The sequence below is a fragment of the Vipera berus genome (genome assembly GCF_964194415.1).
Source record: "Vipera berus genome assembly, chromosome: 1".
In the NCBI taxonomy this organism is placed as follows: Eukaryota; Metazoa; Chordata; class Lepidosauria; order Squamata; family Viperidae; genus Vipera; species Vipera berus.
This window is the reverse complement of record NC_138202.1, coordinates 70,083,430-70,104,396: the sequence shown is the minus strand read 5'-3', so window position 1 is coordinate 70,104,396 and position 20,967 is coordinate 70,083,430. Positions and strand designations below refer to the sequence as shown.

General features: G+C 38.6%; 1 protein-coding gene across 1 annotated transcript in view; it reads right to left on the bottom strand.

The window, feature by feature from the left end:
• Positions 1 to 16,538, bottom strand: part of HEATR4 (HEAT repeat containing 4) — a gene marked incomplete at its 5' end in the record, with an annotated part of 33,388 nt that extends 16,850 nt beyond the window's left edge. Inside the window, 9 exons of the mRNA XM_081326304.1 lie at positions 523 to 641; positions 1,076 to 1,180; positions 3,386 to 3,546; positions 5,791 to 5,979; positions 7,814 to 7,960; positions 8,163 to 8,363; positions 12,256 to 12,393; positions 13,168 to 13,355; positions 15,613 to 16,538. Coding sequence (XP_081182430.1) covers positions 523 to 641; positions 1,076 to 1,180; positions 3,386 to 3,546; positions 5,791 to 5,979; positions 7,814 to 7,960; positions 8,163 to 8,363; positions 12,256 to 12,393; positions 13,168 to 13,355; positions 15,613 to 16,538 — 2,174 coding nt within the window. The remainder of the gene's footprint in view (positions 1 to 522; positions 642 to 1,075; positions 1,181 to 3,385; positions 3,547 to 5,790; positions 5,980 to 7,813; positions 7,961 to 8,162; positions 8,364 to 12,255; positions 12,394 to 13,167; positions 13,356 to 15,612) is intronic.
• Positions 16,539 to 20,967: the final 4,429 nt, after the last annotated feature.

Genomic DNA, 20,967 nt, shown 5'->3' with positions numbered 1-20,967 from the left:
TGCTAGGTTTAGCATTAATAATTATACAGCTAATTATACATCAATCAGATTTTAGGGATCCTAAAATGTTTTAGTAATTCTTTCAAAGAACATTGGAAGACACCTGTACAAGCAAAGGGGTAGGGTCCATTCCACACCTGGCATATATGACAATTATTTTTTGTTGTCACATTTCCTTTCTGCCATCTATTCTCTTCTAGGGTGTTTCTCAATTTTGGGAAAATATTTTCATGAGGTACAAAGCTACAGGAATGCAAGAAGGCTATCTTTCCTTGCAGGTAACCGAAATTCGGTCCTCTGTGCATGAAAAATCTTTACAGAAAACATGAATATTTTTCTCCCTTTATCATCACAAAAAACAGGCCGTATCATAATACTGATGGCAGTTTGCATATAAATATACAATATATCATTTCTCATGTTAAGGTATTGTGGAGGCGGTTTGTGTCCACTGGAGATACCGTACCGCATCTATGTTGCTACATAAAAGTACAGATAATGCAAGTGATGTATGATGCTCACCTCAGCTGATCATGGACTTCTTTTCCAAGTTTCAAATGTCCCAAAACCTTGGCAGCTGCCTGGCGTACCTCAATTTTCCAATCTGTCCACATCAGTTGGACAATTTTGTTCTTGAGGTCCTATTTAGAAGACCTTATGTAAGTCATAAAGTGACTTCATATAACACATATAAGAGGGTTTTTTTAAATCCACTTTTTTTTAGAATAATGAGTTGTTTCTGATTTTACTATCACTATGAGAAACACTTTCAGAGATAACCATGTAGAAAGGCTGAGTGTTTCCCTCAAACAAAAAATATAAGAAAGTCCAAAGAGACTGGTCTTTCTGTCTTTGGATGCAGCAATAAGAGAAGGGAATGTTTTTGATAAACCTCTTGCCAACATCTACCCACAATAATAGTTCAGTTTTAAAGCCTTGTGTAAATTATTTTTTTTTAACGAGAGATATTTTTCTTTTGTTCCTGTAAGATGGAATCTCCAATAAGCTTCAATCGTATCAGAAAAATAGCATCACCAATATTTTTTGTGTTTCCAATTTATGAGATGAAACATACCTGGGTGACGCTCCCTGGAATACGAGACAATGTTTTACATGCCAAAACCCGATGTATCCATTGATAGCTGTTCAATTCTGATGCCAGTAAACAATGAACCAAGCCCTGAAAGCATTAAATTAACAAAGAATCTAAAAATATTCTATAATGTGTCCATATGACATTCTGTACATAGACAGGAAGAAAGGGGGATTTATAACTCATCTCTCAAAAGGGTATAAAGGATATTTTTTATTTCTTTTTATTAAAATATCTTTTTAAAAAGAACACTTTCATGATTTTACCGAATATTGGTATCAAACAGTAGATTTAGGTGTAGATTTAGTGTGCAAGTTTTGCTATTGAAGGTTTAACTTGCTAATATATGCATTAATGCAACTGTTATTTTTGCTTATTCTTCACATTACTTGAACAATCAAAAAAAGAAAATAAAAATAGCAAAGCATTTAGTATGTGTGTGTGTGTGTGCATGCATATGTAAACTCAAAAACTATATTTTTTCTTATACATAAGGACAATTTATGGTTTTCCCAACTGACAAGTTTATTGTAGAGTAATAAAGATTTTATTGCAATCTGTTATTTGAGAAGAATTTGAAATAATAAAATAGTTTATTGTAATTTTTTAACTCATATCCATTGTATGTCAATTTGATTACCATTAAAGAGTCATAAATGAAAAACCAAAAGAATTTGTAATTTTGCCAATTTTGGCCCCCAGGGGGAGATCTTTCTCTGTGGGCGCCCCAGAATTATGGAACCAGCTACCAGTTGAGCTCCGGACGGCGCCCGATCTCCGCTCCTTCCGCCGCGACCTAAAAACATACTTGTTCGAACAAGCCAGCCTGGCCTGAGGGGGGATTGGGGGGGTTATTATTATTTTATTGGGGTTATTTATTATGTATTAATTGTTCTTTTAACGGGCATATATTTAATTACTTTTAACTTTTGTAATTTTGTATTTTACTCTTGCCCTGTACACCGCCCTGAGTCCTTCGGGAGAAGGGCGGTATAGAAATATTAATAAATTAAATTAAATTAAATTAAAATTATATGCACACACAGAGAGAGAAAAACACACACACAAATGAATACATATAAAAAGAGGAAAGAAATTAAGAAATTAAGAAAGGTGGATGTTACATGTTAGTATCTGATCATTTCCTCTTAACTAAATGGCTGAGCTAAGGTGACGTAATAGAAGATAAAAGGCAAAGTTTTTAACACCGCAGTTAAAATTTATTCCACTGGTTTAAAGCAAAATATCTTCCCTACTATACTGGGTGTGCTGTCTCTTCCCTCTCCCCCCAAAATAGTTTAACCTGAAAGCAAAGGGAAGAGGAAGAAGAAAACAAAAGGAAGGCATGTAAGACACACTGATAAATGAAAACAGGAACTGCGGCATTACTGTAGCCTGGCTCAGAACTGGAAACAAAGAGTGATGTTTTGAAAATCAGCATTCCAGTCTCTATCTCATAAAAAGGAAATATAATTCAACAACAGTTTGATGACATCTTACCACCAGGGCTTTTTTTGTCATAGAACACTCAGAACGGAGTTCCGGCACCTTTTTTGGATGGAACCTTGTAGGGTAGGCAAGGCGGGTTTGTATGACATGTGAGAATTCCGGCACCTTTTTCTTTTACAAAAAAAGCACTGCTCACCACTCTTCGGAGCTACCTCATTGGTGAGGTCCCAAAGGCTTGCTTTTTAGATGGCAAGCATTTTTTTTTAATTTTTTTGAAGAAATGTAGCCATAGTGGTCTTTTCTGCAAGCATGCATGTGGCAAAAGCCTAAAAGATGGTAAAATCTCCTTGAAGCCTGATATCCCCTGGTGGCCTCCCTCCCACCCAATTCAATTCCATTTTGCTTGTGAAGCACAACAAGGAAAATGAGCTGCTGCCCTTGCTGACACCCTAGTGCACAATGTGTGTTTTATGTCGTGGGCTCTGGTGAGCAGGAACGAAGACACAAGGCTGAGTACAGTGAAATTCTTTATTTTCGCCAGTACTGTACTTGAGCTTGGGCCGCAGCCAGCCACAATATATAGCCAAACCCTACAGAAGTAGCCAATAGGATTGAACCCGAGCTTGCCGCCTAGGGCTGACCAATTGCAGGACCGGAGACGGCCTGTCTGGGTTTCTGGGGAGCCGTTAGCTCTCCAGTAACGCACGTGGTATGGTACCACAAGCTCAATACATAACAGTGTGTATCCAATAAGGATGAGAAAATTGATTCAGAACTCCTCGGCCGCCCTACCTATCATGTGCTTCTCCCCACATTCTTCTTCCTGAGCTTTGGTACACTTACTGTGTGTTTGCTGAGCCGAGCTAACAAAAGACATGCCTGCTCTTCTGAGGCATCATCGTTCTGATCAAAAATCTGAGACAGAATCCTTTCCACTACCTGGAAACTGGCAATTCCTTCCAGTGCTAGAGCTTGAGCTGCTGCCCAGCTGTCTGCAGAATTACCTAACGAGAAAATGGGAATAAATGCATGTCAGGGTTCCGAATCCCCCAAAAGATTGCATAAAAATATTAAATTTTTTGGATAAAAATATAGTAGTCCTCAACATACGACCACAACTGAGCACAAAATTTCTGTTGCTAAGCAAGACAGTTGTTAAGTGAATTTTGCCCCATTTTATGACCTTTCTTGCCACAGCTGTTAACTGAATTGTTAAATTAGTCACACTAATTGTTAAGTGAATCTGGCTTCTCCATTGTCTTTGTCAGGAGGTCGCAAAAGGTGATCACATGACCCCGGGACACTGCAACCATCATAAATATGAGTCAAATTGCCAAACATCCGAAATTTGATTAGGTGACCATGGGGATGCTACAAAGGTCATGAGTGTGAAAAATGGTCATCAGTCACTTTTTTCAGTGCCATTGTAACTTCAAATGGTCACTAAAAATACTGCTATAAGTCAAGGACTACCTGTATGTCATTTGATCTACTCCTTAGTCCAGGTAGCAATGTAATTAGCCAATCCTGTTGCTTTTCAATGGGGCCTAATGATGTATGGAAAAGGCACAGGGTCTTTGCAGGTGATTCATGTTCCCATTTCTCCTTTAGCTAGATGGGGGTCCTAGTCTATAGAGCAGGGGTGTCAAACTGCCAGCCCGTGGGCTGGACACATCACGTGGAAGCCGTGTCCACCCTATTGCCGGCAATGGCGAAACTGTCCCGATGCACTGTGTGAGTTTGACATGTCTGCTATGGAGAGTAAGGCAGATGTCAGAAGAGAAATGCAGGAACCATTACTTAAGCAAAAGGGGGCAAAGCCTTTTTTAAAAATCCAGAACAATGAAATAACTTTCAGAAGCGGCTCAGGCGGACCCCTCTCTGATTCACTGGAGTGTAAGAAGGAGGAGAAGTCAAACCTGCAAGGTTCAGGTATCATAGCCAATCAATAAAAGTTGTGTTAGCCTTCCCATGGAGTTGATTTCCTGGTCTGGTCTGCCTAGTAGGGCTGACATCAATCTTGCAAATTTGACTGAGCAGTACCTATTCCTCTATCTTATAGGTCAGGGCTTTTCAACCAGTGGTACGGGTACCACCTGTGGTACATTGGCACCTGGCAGGTGGCACACGACCATCCTAGAAAAGTGGTAGCGGGGGAGGGGAATGAGCTGAACCAGTGGCAGCACTGCACAAGCCTGAGCAAGAGATGGCTGGAGCTGCAGGGCTGTCAGGGCTCAGCGGAAGGGCCAGGATCAGCGCTTCTTTGGGGCTGTCAGAGCTCAGCGGAAGCGCCAGGATCAGCGCCAGGCTCCAGCTGGAGCTCGGCACTGATCCTGGTGCTTCTGCTGAGCCCAGAAGAAGCGCCGATCAGCTGGAATGTTGCAGCATCTCCAGGATCTTGTGATTTACATTCAGATGCTTGGCAACCGATTCATATTTATGACGGTCACAGTGTCCCAGGGTCATGTGAAGTGACCAAAACCTGCTGCAACCACCCAGCAGAGGGGGGAGGAATAAAAACCAAACACCCCCCCACCCCACCCCTGCTGCCAATCCTCAACAGAAATGCTCACAACAATGAAAACCTCGGACAGGAGGAAGAACGCAACCGGGTGGGCAGGCAGGTGTCTTGCTGTGCTGTGGCTTGGGGGGTGCTTTTTTCAGTGCCATTGTAACTTCGAACAGTCACTAAGCAAACTGTTGTAAGTCGAGGACTACCTGTACTTCATCACTTTTTTCCTTTTTTTTTTTGGTCATCAAGTTTTTGACACCGTGCTAGGCGACTGGTGGTACTCGGATATTGCCATATCCTAAAAGTGGTACAATGGGTGAAAAAGTTGAAAAGCCCTGTTATAGGTCAGTGAGGCATGTACATGAGTTGCATCTGACGGTTATCTCTTTGTTTTGGACTTAAGAAATAGGTAATGGTTCCTGCATTTCTCTGTTTGGATCCCTTTCTCGATACTCTTCCTAGCTTTTTGTGAGGCAAAAAAATTATCATGGCCAATAAAAGAGTATATTTGTAGCTCAGGGTTGAGATGAGGCGTCCTTGGTGCTCTCAGAGCTTGGTTACTTTCTTGCAGATGTTTCATTACTCAAACTAGGTAACATCATCAATGCTAGTCCTGAACATCATCAAGACTTCTACAAGAAAACAACCAAGCTCAGAGAGCACCAAGGTCCCCTCAATTATCATGGCTTTATGGATTAGGAATATTCATACAGAGAAAAAAAAGATGTATACTAACCATGTATCAGAGCATCCTTCATAATAGACTGTGCCTCTGGATTTGGTTTCCACATGGCATAGAAGCATACTGCAGCTGCCATTCGTACATGTGCATCCGAATCAAACAGAGTTTTTTGCAGCAAAGGCTGTATTTTTTTCGGTATATCCTCAATCTCTATGCCCTTCGTGAAAGTATCTAGTCCTATTACTGAGGAAAACAGCACATGTGCATGATGAAACAATGCTGGATTTAAAAAATATACTTACAGTATGTTAAAATTGGTTTGTGCTTAAATTGTAAGCCGCCCTGAGTCTTCGGAGAAGGGCGGGATATAAATGGGATTAATAATAATAATAATAATAATAATAATAATAATAATAATAATAATAATAATAATAATAATAATAATAATAATAATAATAATAATAATAATTATTATTATTATTATATAAATAAATTGCTGTGAAGGTTTTATAGCTTTTTAAAGATTTCTTAAGTCTTTTAGAAAGGTTTTGAAATGTGCATTGCAAAGGGCACTATTCTTGTCAGAGACAATGGAGAGAATTAAAAACTAAAATGAACTAAGACAGTCATTGTGCTTGGAGGACAATTAAATTATTTCTTAGCTAAGCTTTGGAATGTGTATCCCAAATTCTTGCAGTGGGGCAAGGGATAGTATATTTATTTTTAACAAATGTATACATTGCCCACCTCACTATGAGTAATTTACTCTGAGTAATTTACAAATAAAACCCATAAAATCCATTTTAAAAAAGAGTTTAAAAATGGATGGAGCGCCCTCTAGTGACCAACCACCTCAAATGCTGCATACCACGATTGGATCCCCATGCTAGTTGACAGTGCCAGGTCATCATTATTATTATTTATTAATTTTTTATGCCGCCCATCTTCTCTAGAAGGTGACTCTTGTAGTTCAGTAATAAAATATACATTTAAAACTCAGAAATCCAAAGTCAGTTACCAGCATATTTGTTTTAAATCCTAAATTTTAAATACTGGAACTTCTGGAGCCAGGCAACCCATTGATGTGACTTAATGGCTGTATTGCTTATAACAATAAGCCCAAGATTTTTAAACTGCAATCAGCAAGATATAATAGGCTGATTCACACTTACAAAAACAATTAAGTACATTGTAGTTTAATACAAAAATTTGGCAGTCTTTAAACTCTAGACATATAAAATCCTATGAGATTAAAATGTTGCCGTTCTTATGCAAAATCTCATAATATCATTTGGGAAACCTTACATGAACTTGCTGAAATTTTGCAAAATTTGGTAGTTTTGCAAGATTTTAAAACAGGTTAATTTTTATTTAATTTAGGTTACTTTACTGATTGATCTCAGGGTTAAGATTAAATGTGAACTAGGTCAATAAAAGGCATTTCCTTTCATCGTCCTTTTATAAAAGTACAGGTAGTCCTCAACTTACAACCCAAAATTTCTGTTGCTAAGCAAGACAGTTCTTAAGTGATTCACAGCTATTAAGTGAATCACTGCAATTGTTCAGTTAGTAACATGGCTTTTAAATGAATCTGGCTTCTCCATTAACTTTGCTTGTCAGAAGGTTGCAAAAGGGAATCACATGATCACAGGACACTAAATATGAGTTGCCAAGTGCCTGAATTTTGATCACGTGACTATGGGGATACTGCAACGGTTGTAAGTGTGAAAAATGGTCATAAGTCAGTTTTTTCAGTGCCTTTGTAATTTTGAACAGTCACTAAACAAATTGTTGTACAGCGAGGACTACCGGTAGTATCCAATGCACACAGAAACCTAATTGTTTCTATATTATTCTATATGATTGCTTGAATTATTAGCCAATGGTATCATCCAATAGATTCAGTTAAGCCTTCTCTTAACGTAAAAATGGATGGAACCGCAACTTAACTTGTCTAGGAAGAAATCAAGAGTACTTGAATCAGTTACTGTTTATATCCCAGCAGCTGTGGTATCTAGTAATTCTCAAGAAATATACGGTAAGTGAAATGATAGAAATTTCCACCCAGCCCATCTACCTGACTCCTGACTTGCATTTGGGACTTTACAGGGACGCTCAAGCACAGCAGATGCACAGACAAGTAAACCATTAATCCGATTTTGAGCATGCAGATCAGCAAGGTCTGCAAGTATTCCTTCTATAGTTGCTGTCTGCCAATGAGGATCTGAAAGTTAAGTACAAAAGTACCATAAGAAGAACGTCAGAGAGAATATTATTTATTATTATTATTTCAAGTGACCCACTCGTAACAGGTTACAGGAGATTCGGCAGTTATTAATAGCAGCAGTCAAAACAAAAAAATGGCCATTAACTTAAATGGGCTAGAACAAACTTAAGCCAGAACTAGAAAAAGAGTATGCACTTACCAAATTTCCAGGCAGTTTTCCATTGTTCCAACATTTTCTTACAGATGCGAACAGTCTCAGATACGTTTTCTTCCTGTTTAGCACACAGATCTCTTTCTCTTCCAGTTGAGTCAGGTGATTGTATTTCATCCACTTGGGAAAAATCTTCAATAAGAGTGGGAAGGGTTTTCCAGTGGATCATTCCCTTCTGCACTTTTTTAGCTGATCCAGAACAATTTTAATGAAAGCTAGTTAGTAAATCATTCATATGAGTTCTTGTTTGTAAAAGTGATGAACAAAAACAAAGATTAATGTCTAAACAGCACATTTGACTTCCCTTGGCTCTTTTTATATAGTGAATGATTGTGGCAAAATTTTAAATTATCCCAATGGCTTTTGTATTATGCAGAACAATTAGGTGATATCCAGATAGAAATGTTATTTATACATTGGAATTCAGTGAATGTGGACAGTCAACACATATGGAACACAAAGCAATCTGCTTTAGCTGCAAATGCTGGAGCAGGCACATCAAAGAAAAACATTAAATACACGTGTAAGGGTTCAAATGATAAAACTGAATTACATAATAGTCAATAAATAATAAAATGAATGAAAATGGCAAAGCTTCAGGAAATGACTGTGTTAAAGTTGAAATGCCTAAAGCTAGCAGTCACAGTTTATACAAAATACTAGCAAAACTGGAGATGCCTCAGAGAAGAAAAGGTACCTGATGCATTGAAAAATGCTGAAGGGATTCTTATACACAAGAAACGGGCCCAAGATTATTTAAAGAACCATCGCCCAATACACCTTCTTTCAGACATCTATAAGGTTTTAGCCAAGATAATAGCAAAAAGAATATTGAGATCATTAAATGATGCACAGCCAAAGGAGCAGGCAGGGTTCAAAAGTGGCTACAGTTCAATGGATCCCATCCAGGTTGTTCAGCAAGTCATTGAAAGGTGCAACAAGTACACAATGCCTCTGTGCATGACTTTCATTGACTAGGAAAAGGTGTTTGATTCAGTATTCCAACGTAATAATTAATGCATTGCTCAACCAAGGCATAGACATTGCTTACATAAACTTAGTATAATCAACAAATGAAAAAACAATAGTGACAATTTGCCTTAATGATCTTAAAATGGAAATCAATATAGAACAAGGTGTATGACAAGGCAATACTATATCACCCATCCTTTCTCAGCCTGCCTTGAAGAAGTATTTTGCAAACTAGACTGGGCAAAAGATGGAATAAAAATCAATGCTGCCTACTTAAATCACTTAAGACTTGCAAATGATGTTATTCTCTTCTCACAAGATCCAGAAGAACTATAAAGACACATACAAAAGCAGAAGAACCATTTGGCTTAAAAATAAACCTAGAAAAAGAGCCAGGTTATGCTGAATAAATTCACCAAAGAAAGAAAAAAATTATATCTGGAGAAGAACTAGACATAGTAGACCACTACATATATATACCTTGGTCAACGGATCTCAATGAAAGGTGATACAATAAAGGAAATTGAATGGCATGTTAAATGTGGTTGGCAGGCATTTGGCAGAGCTAAGCATAATTTTCAAGAACAAATTCCCACTATGCCTGAAAATTTTTCAATCACTGTGTGCTACCTGCTCAAATGTATGCTGGTGAAACATGGAAACTAACCTCACAATGGATAGAAAAGCTACAGGTGATGCAAAGAGGCATGGAAAGATACATGCTTGGCACTACAAGACAAGATAGAAAGACCTGCACATGGATCACAGAACAAATGAAAGTATATGATACCATCAAGAGAGTAAAAGAATTGAAATAGAAATGGGATGGTCACATAAGCCGCCCTGAGTCTTCGGAGAAGGGCGGGATATAAATGGAATAAAAATAAAAAATAAATAAATAAAAATAGTAAGTCAAACTGGTGGCAGGTGGACCCAGGCAGTCAGAGAATGGATCCCACTTGATAAAAAGTGTCCATGAAAGAGACCTAAAACAAGATGGATCAATGACATCAGCAGGCCCAATTGGGAAAGGAAAGCTCAGGACCGTATAGGTTGGAAATATGCGGAAGTAAGGCCTTCATCTTGCAGTGGATAGACAATGGCTAGGATGATGATGATGATGATATAAAGAAATACTGATAGATAAATTCAAGCAAACAGATAGAATAACATGAAAAAATCATTTTGAAAATCCAGGGAAGAGTTTACATACTTAAATTATTATTTAATTATTATGAATTCAATTATTTACATATTTAAATAGCAGTTTTTCTTCCTTTCCCATCCTGACTGCCTATCTATGGAATGGCAAAAAGTCCACTCAGTTTTTGTGAGGAACTAGAATTTTTCTCCCATGCAAAACAAATCCCTGTTGGTAGCAGAGCAGGCTACTTCACAATTTGTGGGCTGAAGACTTTTATCCATTAGCATGATCCAGAACATGAGGAAAGCAGCATTTTACCTAGAAGCAATCATGTGATCGTTGCCCCACCCTGACTGTAAACACTACACAACACCTGCTAAAAAGGGGGGGGCTTCCATGAAATAGCTGCAGCCATCTTGATTTTTTTTATCCCTCTTGCCCCTACGGGGAACAATTAATCTGTATCAGGATATTTTCTTTGATTAAAGGAGAATAAAGGTAAAGGTAAAGGTTCCCCCGCACATGCATGCTAGTCGTTTCCGACTCTAGGGGCCGGTGCTCATCTCCGTTTCAAAGCCGAAGAGCCAGCGCTTGTCCGAGGACGTCTCCGTGGTCATGTGGCCGGCATGACTAGACGCCAAAGGCGCACGGAACGCTGTTACCTTCCCACCGCAGTGGTCCCTATTTTTCTACTTGCATTTTTACGTGCTTTCGAACTGCTAGGTTGGCAGAAGCTGGGACGAGTAACAGGCGCTCACTCTGCTACATGGCACTCGGGATTCGACCCGCCAAACTGCCGACCTTCCGATCGACAAGCTCAGCGTCCTAACCCACTGAGCCACCGCGTCCCTTTAAAGGAGAATAGCTATATCTAAATCTTTCCCTGGATATAGGTAGAGTTACAACTGTAATTGAGTCCATACTTTCAGTTGTAAGTCATGACAGTTGTAAAACGGATTATCACATGACTGCACCTGATTTAATAGAAGAACAGAAGGACTTCTGTTTTAAAACTCCTTTGTGGCAGTCCTTAAGCAAATACCATGATGGTTAAGCAAATGCCGTAGTCATTAGAACATAGAAAAACAGGGTTGGAAGAGACCTTGGTAGTCTTTTAGTCCATTCATTTGCTCAAGCAAGAGACCTTATACAATTAGGGCAACACATTGTTCAAGAGCAGTTTTTGCCCAAATCGGAAGTAAACACTGGTTTCTGGGGAGGAAAAACTGATAATTTGTAGCCATTTGACAATGGGCTTGCTGCAAATGACCATAAATGCAGGCCAATTGTCAAGTGCCCAAAATGGTTCATATGACCGTGGAGGGGTAGACATCAGAACTTTGAATCCAGGTCATTGACCAAAGTCTACTTGTACTTTCAGCAACTGGTCATAAACCAAAGCTATGTTAGAATATGATTAGGAAATTGTGTGGAAGAGAAATAATAGAACTTAGACCAGGGGTGTCAAACTCGCAACGTCATGTGACGTGTCGTGATGTATTGCGACTTTTTTCCCACTGCCGGCAATGGGGTGGGCACAGTTTCGGCATGATGCATCCAGCCCATGAGCCAGCAGTTTGACACCCCTGACTTAGACCAATGCAACAACTCTGAAAAAAACAAATTTAAATAAAAATGTTTTAAATATAAGGACACAGGTGTCTAAAAACATTATAAACCTAAGTAGTTCCAGTTAAGGTGCCTTTTTCCTATAGTGAAGTAAGTATTTCTTCACTTTCTTGATTTCTGTGAGAAATCAGGTTGAAAACAAGAGCAGTCTTTCACATAACATGTGAAAGTGTAAAAATCTCTCCTCTTAATTTCAGTTTTTTAAAAAAAGAGATGATAATTTTCATCAAATTATTTTGATATATTAACCTAATTTCGAAAGCAATTTTTTTCTCTCAAATGAAAATGGGAGAGAAAATGAGATGGGGGGAAATCAGCACAGTGTTCGTCTCTTACTTGTCCCTTTTGGTGGTCTGAAGCTCCAGAGTTCAGGAGGTCTTGGGTAGCATTGTTCTAGATGTTTGTTATATACATCTTGATTATCCAGAATGATACGATCCTTCTTGGTTTTTTGATGGATAATCTTGGCTGAGCCTGAAAGTAGACAGGACGAAGAAAACCATTGGAACTTAGCAACATTGATTATTTCCAGATGCGAAACACTTTTCTGTATCTCATAAGCATGGTACAATAGTTTATAGCGTTTAGACAAGGTCCTATGTGCAAATCAAAGTTTAGACACTAAGTTTACTGGTTGAGCATCTCTCAGTCTATAACATTTCCAGAGTCCTTTGAGGAAGATGAGAATTTCACAATCTGCAAAACAAATGAGGCCAAAGATTCATCTGGTCTAGCATTTTATGTCATTCAATGGCCAACCAGATGCATTGGGAAGCTCATAAACATGAATAGGAAAATAGCAGTAGTAATTAGACTAACAACTTAGACTTATATACTGCTCCATGGTACTTTACAGCACCCTCTGTATGGTTTAAAATGTCAGCATCTTGCCCCAACCATCTGGGTACTCATTTTACCAACCTCAGAAAGATGGAAGACTAAGTCAACCTTGACCCTATCAGGGTCGAATTCCTGGCTGTGGGCAGAGTTAGCCTGCAATACTGTATTCTAACCACTGCACCACCAGGGCTCCTCAGTTTTCTGTCACCACTGCTACCTATAATATTAAAAATTACACAATTCTTGAAATAAAGACATTATTGTTTTAATATCTATTGTTCTAATAATATTTCTCAGTACACAAGATTTGATTTGGCATAGTAGAACTTTCTGCAAGCTTATAGTGGAACCAATTTAGAAACCAGTCTTTCACTCTATAAAGTTAAGACTCATTCCCCTTATATTTACCAAAATAAAGCTCTTGTTCAAAGACATTCTGGGTCATATATGAATATTTCCCAGTCCTGGGGTGCAGCCGTTCACGCCGTTTAATAGGAGTCGCTGGTCTGAGACATTTCATTGATATTTTTTCTGCTGTTTCATTGTGAAAGAGTAGATCATCCTCACACAGCACTCTTGCATGAAAAGATGGCAATCTGGAAGTTTTCAGTGAACATGATTTGTATGGAAAGGAAGTTAGCATGATTTATATGGAAATAAATCAATAAGGGTAACCAATTGCTCAAGCTGATCAGCTGGTTAGAAATTATAGTATATATTGTAATAGACCTTCATACATTGCATGTTAGAAAAAATAATACAACTCACAATTTATCTAAACAAATGGGACCCATCAGTCATAATACCCTACTATAGTAAATAAGCTCCATTTAGCTTATTTACTGTAGTAGGGTATTATGATCGAAATACTCTATTTTATTATGCCTTTTAATCTTCTTCATACAGTGCTTTGAATCACTCATGAATAAACAGATTTTTAAATAAAATAGAGTAATAAAATATAACATTTGAATAGTTCTTAGGGAAGAGTTCAGGTTAGAACTAGAACTGAAGCCAGAAACGATTGAGTCTGTACAAGAATTTAAATTAAAGCCTCCACAATACTCTAGATAGACCAGAATCTCAGCTCATTCAGGGGTTTCTGGCTTCAGACCTACACACCTGCAGAGATGTTCTGCAGAGATGCATCTATCGTAACAACAGGTAAGGCTATAGGAGGATCAGCAGTGAAGGGCACTGAAGGAGGAAAAACAGCTACTAAGAGAAAAATTTGAAAATGTAGTGTCAGGAGGAAAAAGAAAAGTGGCAACCCTTTAAACCAGACATGTCAAACACAAGGCCTGGGGGCCGGATCCGGCCCGCGAAGTGGTTTCATGTGGCCCGCAAAGCCATCCTGGAAACAGGGAACGGCCCCCACTGCCTTGGCCCTGGCCCAGAGACCCTCCTTCTGCCAGAGACCCTCAGATCTGTCCCACTCCTGTCCAGGCCCCCATAGGCACCCTTGATGCGAACGATGTAGAGCTGGCCATGCCCACCCAGTAGGCCATGCCCACCCAGGCCACACCCACCCGGCCCCCTGAGGGCAACCGCAATGCTGATGCGGCCCTCAATGAAATTGAGTTTGACACCTCTGCTTTAAACAGTCATTAATTTACTGGTTCATACAAAAAAAAATCCTACTTAAGAAGATCCATAGATTACAGGTAGAACTGGATTTTTTGCAGTTTTTTCCATGGTTTGGAGGGGGTTTCTTTCTTTGTTTTTTATTCAAAAATATTATTCCATGTCTAATGAATAACTAGACATCTGTTTATCATGGTCTAGAAAAGCCATCAAGCAATCAGGAACTTCTGGAAGCCCCGTTTAGCAGATATTGAGAAGTTGAGGACATGAACTAGTATATGTCGCCTTGCTTTGCTTCATTGATCTGATTTAATGGTTAAAAAAATGTATCATAGAACATGAAGATACAGACCTACATAAAGACTGTTATTTTTGTTCTATACATGGGAGATATTTAATTTTGAGGATTACCCCCTTGCTTTTTCTTCTGATGTTCTCCTCAACAGTCACTAAGGCGACCTATTGTTCCTTGCTCCATTGCAAAAGGATTCTTTTTCTGTTTCTGCAACACAAGCCAGGGCACGCAAGTAACAAATCTTTCTGGGGTAAGCTTAAAGGTAAGGGCCTATCCTGCTCTCCAGGTTCACTTAACAACCATTTTACTAAATTAACAAATGCAATGACTCACTTAACAGCTGTGGGGAAAAAGTCATAAAATGGGCAAAATCACTTGGGCAGCATAAATTTTGGGCTCAATTATGGTTGTAACTTGAGGACTACCTGTATAGTATATTCCATGCATCCTTAATTGGAAGTAACTTCTACAGAATGTGCTGAGATTCACATCTTATAGACTTGTTTGTTTGCTTGGAGATATTTCATTACCCAACTACAGTAGGTAACATCTTCAGTGCTAATGAGTGTTGGATTTGCTCCTTGTCTATATATAGCAGCTTGCCCTGTCAGAGTCGGTGGAGGTATGCTTTTTCTCCTTGGAAGTTCCTTGATTAAGATTTTGTTTTCTTCTTGATTGTTTGGTATTATGCTTATCTGGGTATTGGTTATCTGGGTCTTAACTTTTTATTGTCTTTTTTTGAATGGTGTGTCAATGTGTTTTATCTCCATATGTCTATTGATGACTGATCAATGAACTACCAAGGAGAAAACCACAGGGCGCAAACCCCAAGCTCACTAACACAGATGATGTTAGGTATTTGGGTAATGAAACATCTGTAAGCAAACAACCAAACTCAGAGAGCACCAAGGACTCCAAAGCTCAATCCTAAATTACATATTTCCTTCTATTGTAATAATAATATTGTGTCTTACCGATAGTAAGCAGAGAGAGGTGTCTCTAGTTTCTTTTGTTCCTCTCTTGGAACAGGACCTCCTTCTATTGTTTCCTCTGCTAGAATTTCATCCAGTAATTCCACATCATTTTCACAAGGGAGTACATATCTGATGCTGTTCCAGTCATACTTTTGTTTCTTGAAATGTTTTAGCTTATTCTGAACCCAACCCCCCCAAGAGGTTTGATTGTTCACAATCCATTGAGCTGTTGTTTTGCTTATCTTTGTTAACAGTCTTTCCTCCCATCCTAGTTTTTCCTCTTCTGGTTCATCCCAGATTGTGAATTTGGACTGTCTTTTCCTACTTGAATCTTCTAACTTCTCAAGAGGTTTCGTCAGGAATGCCTGGATATTTGGAAGGTCAGAAGAAGGAGGAGAAAGAGGAGGAGGAGGAGGAATGGGTACCAGCAATGCGGGCTCTGCTTGGGTACTTTCTACTTTGGCTTCCCAGATACAGTCTTCTAAGAACAGAGGGAGATTCCCAGTGGTTTCTTGGACATGAGCAATTTCTGGTTCCCTCAGCCGAGGTAATCTTCTTGATGGTTTCAGCTTTCTTGGTTGCCTTGGTTTTTTAGAAATAATATCTTCATCTTTACATTGACGAATGACATTAGAAAAATCATACAGACCTTTAGGGTCATAATCTTTATAAGATAAAGCTGATGGTTTAATAGTTTCTTTGGGAAAATGAATGCTCTTGGATACATTCTTAAGACATTGTTTCTGATAGTGTGCATAACGTGACTCAACATGGCTGACATCTCTCTGATACATAAAAGGCACTTTTGCCCTCATCGCAGACAGCATAGCTTGGTAAGATGGCAAGTTCTTCCTGTCAACTTTGACTTTTAAAGTGGAATCAGAAGGAAAGGAGGTTTGGCTCTTGAAAAAATTAGAAACCTCCATTCTATCAAGAATGGTAAAACTTCTAACTAGTGGCTAGGTAACGGTATGTGTGTGTTTTTTAATCAAACATTTCAAAAACTCAAATTGCCTCATTCCACTCTTCTGCTGAGACTGTTCAGGTTTTCCTGTACCACAAGAGGAAGATAAATATGCCTTAATGTTAACAAATTTCAGGTTTAAACAAGGTAAGCAAAACCCAGATAAATCTTGAGGTCACTACAACCAGCTGTTGCCACCACAGAATATTTATGTTATCTGGTAATAAGAACCTGTTTCAGGTAACACTGAGAGTTGGAATTTACATAGTGATCTATTAATCTATAGTCAATCTATATGGAATATGACAAGGCCAATTAAAAATCCAGAATATATGGGTGGTGTTTCACTATTGTATTTTGCCTGTGGATTTTCATTAAAGAAAAACAGCACTGAGAAACCATAATTGATGAGGGCATCCTGTTCCTTTGCCAGGTTAATATTTGCTCCAAAAGGATGCTCGCTTTGTTTCCAGTTGAAAGTAAGCTCAATTTGGCAAATCTTGAGATCCTTGGAACATTAGTATTGCTTTCTTAAACAATGTTTCTCTGTTGTAAAAGTTGTTCAACCTAACTTAGGAACATTATTCTTCTGAATTTGTAATTTTACCACATGCTTACCAGGGTGAGAGGGAAAGAAAGATGGTTGTAATCCTTATAATAAACACCTCCAAAAAGCCTTTTTTTATTTATTATTTTATTATTTTAGTTTATTATTTATTTTCAGATCATTTTCCCCCTTCATCCCACTTTTTACTCTTACTATCATTTTATTATTGAAATTATTAACTCAGTTATTTTTGTAGAAATAACATTTGCACTATTGTCATGGGGGAAAAGAAGAAACAGCAGATAAAAAGACTTTGTCGATGCCTCTGAAACAACAAATTCAGATAGGTCACAAGCAAACAAGCCTCTCCTGTAAGTAACATCACCTCATTTCATTTATCCAACAGGTATGATCCTTTAGAGAGGGACCTACAGGCTGAAATCAAGAGTCAGCAACTTATAGAGCTTTCCTTCTTTCTGACAGGGGATGTCCCTTCCCCAGACTATTGCTGTTTGCTCAGCTGCCAAGAAGTAAACAATTAAATTTTATAGCTAGACATAGTGTCTAGCTATAGACATACCACAGACCATTCTTTCAATCTTTGACTTGCTGAGCAGAGTTAAAAATAAATCAAATTCTCTAAAAAAATATTTTGCAAAATTTAATGAGGGATAATCAAACAAAACTGCCCAGCTTGCCAAAGCAACTGGTCTGCATCTATAGTTTTCCACAGAAATAGTAGGCTAATTTTGCAAATCTTAAATAATGGAGTAAACAGAGACAAGATGGCAATCTAAAAAGCCATCATCCAGTCCTCAAGCCAGCTATTACAGTGGAAAAGACAACTGATGCACTTTTAAAAGGTAGAATGGCTCCTACCTAGAGGCATTGCATCCTGCTGACATTGGGAAGCCTACAGTCCCCAGCATGCTCTTTAAACTGAAACCCTTCCTGAGGATCTTTTTAATCTTCCCAATATGTGTTTCCATTCTGAGGAAGTCAGCTGACTTCTAGCTCAGTTCTGCCAAGAGGGTACTAGCACTTTATTTTATGGTTCCGACTAATGAGACAGATCAAAGAACATTCCAGCATTGTTTATTCTAAAAAGTCTATAATTTATTTATTTTATTTATTTATAATAATGAGAACAAAGCATCGGCACTCATGGATGGATGCCGAAATCTGAATTCTCCTCCCCTGAACACATTGCATCAAACACAATTCCCTCCCTTATTTGAACGTCATAAATCACATTCTCCAATTAGCTGAAAATGCAAGCTTCACTTCCGTTACCTAGCGTGCCTTTCCTTATCTTATTTAAACAACCCGGTTAGCATTCTCCTCCCCCCCCCAGCTTCATTTTATTCAGAGCAAACAGTTTAAAGAAAAAAACTGCCTCTTATATTGTCAGAGCAAAAACATCCAATGTTTGCAGCATTGACACTTTAATGTAATATGCATCATTTGGACAACTTTGAGGACACCTTATCAACAGTGTCTCTGCAAGGGAGAAATCTTAAGCTTGGACAATCCACAGCAATACGTCCTTCTAATGAATCTCTAGAAGGAAACTTGATTAACTCTTTTAGTGCTCTGTTAGACTTATCTCAGGCTGATATCTTTAAAAGACTAGATGGCCTAAGAGAATCTGTAGAAACAAGTTGTAAAACAGCCAAGCCACTTATAAACAAACTACCTAGGGCCTAGGACAACAACTTCTACCATGAGAAACTATTGGATTGTGTTGCTGAGGGGAAGCAATTATCCCACAGCTGCCAGGAAAAATTCAGACCATCAAAACACAGCTTGAAGTGGAGGATTTCTCCATTTCTAATTCATGTTCTAGCCGCTCTTTCAAATAACCAGAATCCTCCAAATCAAAAATGTTTGCAGTTGTTTAGTTTTAAAATCAGGTTTCTGATAATTTCAGGTCTGAATCTCCACAAGCTATGCCTGTTGGTGGGGCTCATCAAAACCATGAAATGGGTACTGACAAATTAAGATACACAGTACAGAAAGCATGAGAGTAGGCAGGCCAAGACAAGGCAAATGTTTTAAAAATCCTAACATGGAATTTAGGTCCCCAATACCAAGAATGATGTCTGATGCTTCTTCCAAGCTGAGTTCTTTATTGTTTCACACCTATAGACAACATCTTGCCAGACTGAGTGCTATACTATTTGCATCTACAATATACTCTGTGAACTATTAGGGAGGGGATGTCTTCACCTTCTTTCTGTCACACATAAGATTTGGATTAAGTTGCCTCTTATTCTGGAATGCAGCCCTTCCCTCCTGGGAATCCAGACTACATTCCACGACTGTTGAGCGATTAACAGGTTGTAATAAATTTTTACCTCAGCTTATCATCTTTATAAATCTGAGAAAGGACAGTAACATAATCACCTTGATATCTTCTCACCCTTAAAATAAATGTAAGCAGCTGGGGGCTTTCACGAAGAAGGAAGATGCTAGGATCACTTGGGGAACAACTTATTCAAGCAGCAAAGGAATCCAGAGAACTTATCCCATTGGATTCCTATGTATCTCTTAAAGTCTGGGAATTACATTTTGCACTGTAATTGCTGTGCGTTGATAATTTTACCTAGTTTGGGTAATGAAACATCTGCAAGAAAGCAACCAAGCTCAGAGAGCACCAAGGACCCCTCATTTCAACCCTTTATTCTTTACAATTAAGGTGACATGCAGACAACAACACATATGCATACCTGCCCTTTGTGTCCTGATCATTGTACACTTGAGGACCTCATGCAGCATGACAGAACACAATTAATGTTGCTGGTTTCCGGGCAAGATCTGTTTAATCTGTACACATTTTAATTTTGTATTTTATATTTTAAAATATAGTATACCTTATTTTAACTGTGATGCTTCTGACATGAATAAACAAACATTTCAGCCCCAAGTATAGATATTCTCCTTTATCAATTGCACTTTCATAAAGAGCCCTCTGTGAGTCCCCAGTACAAATAATGGAGTACCTGCCTGAGAAGCCCTCACTATCTGTGACCAAAATTATATTCATATTGGTCAGCTAGGAGGAGGATGGCCCTGGACCTGTTCTTATTTCCCCAGAACAACATACACCAGAGGGCTCCAATCCTGCTATTACTCTTTACCTATTATTGACACCACTGGATGTGTCCATGAAGATTGAGCCTGGTAATTATAGTTCCAGTGTTCCAGAAGATGGTCCTGTCAATGCTGCAAACATTGACATGTTTTTGCCCTGATAATATAAGAAGCAGCCTTTTGTTTAAACTGCTTTGCTTTGAATCACAGAAGGGAGGGAAATGTCAAACAGCTATTTTGAGAAGATAAGAAATAGCCAGCACACAGAAAGGGGAGTGAAACTTCATATGTAAAACTAATTGGACAATGTGATTAATGACATGTAAACAAGGGTGGGAATTGTGTACACTGTATGATATGATGGGCTAGGGGAGGAGATTTCAGATTTTGGCATCCCTCCATGAGTGCCGATGTTTCGTTTCATTATTAAGACTTTATAAATAAACAATGCCTGAATTTTGCTGTAGTTCTTTCCAGACCTTAAAAGAACTCTGAGAGCATTGGTCCAATACTGCAACAATGATTATCTTGTCAGATGATGGCAAGGAGCATTGTCACAGAATAGAACAGAAGGCCTGCTTGAAGTATTTAGGAGAAATTATGCAGGCTACTGGCTCAAGGAATGCTCACTTTGAATATGCTGCTACCACTGGACAAAGATCTGCCAATGCCCCTCTTAATTTTTGTTTCACTCCATGGGAGGATATTATGTCCCAGATGCATTTGATTTTTTTCAGATTGAGACACTAGT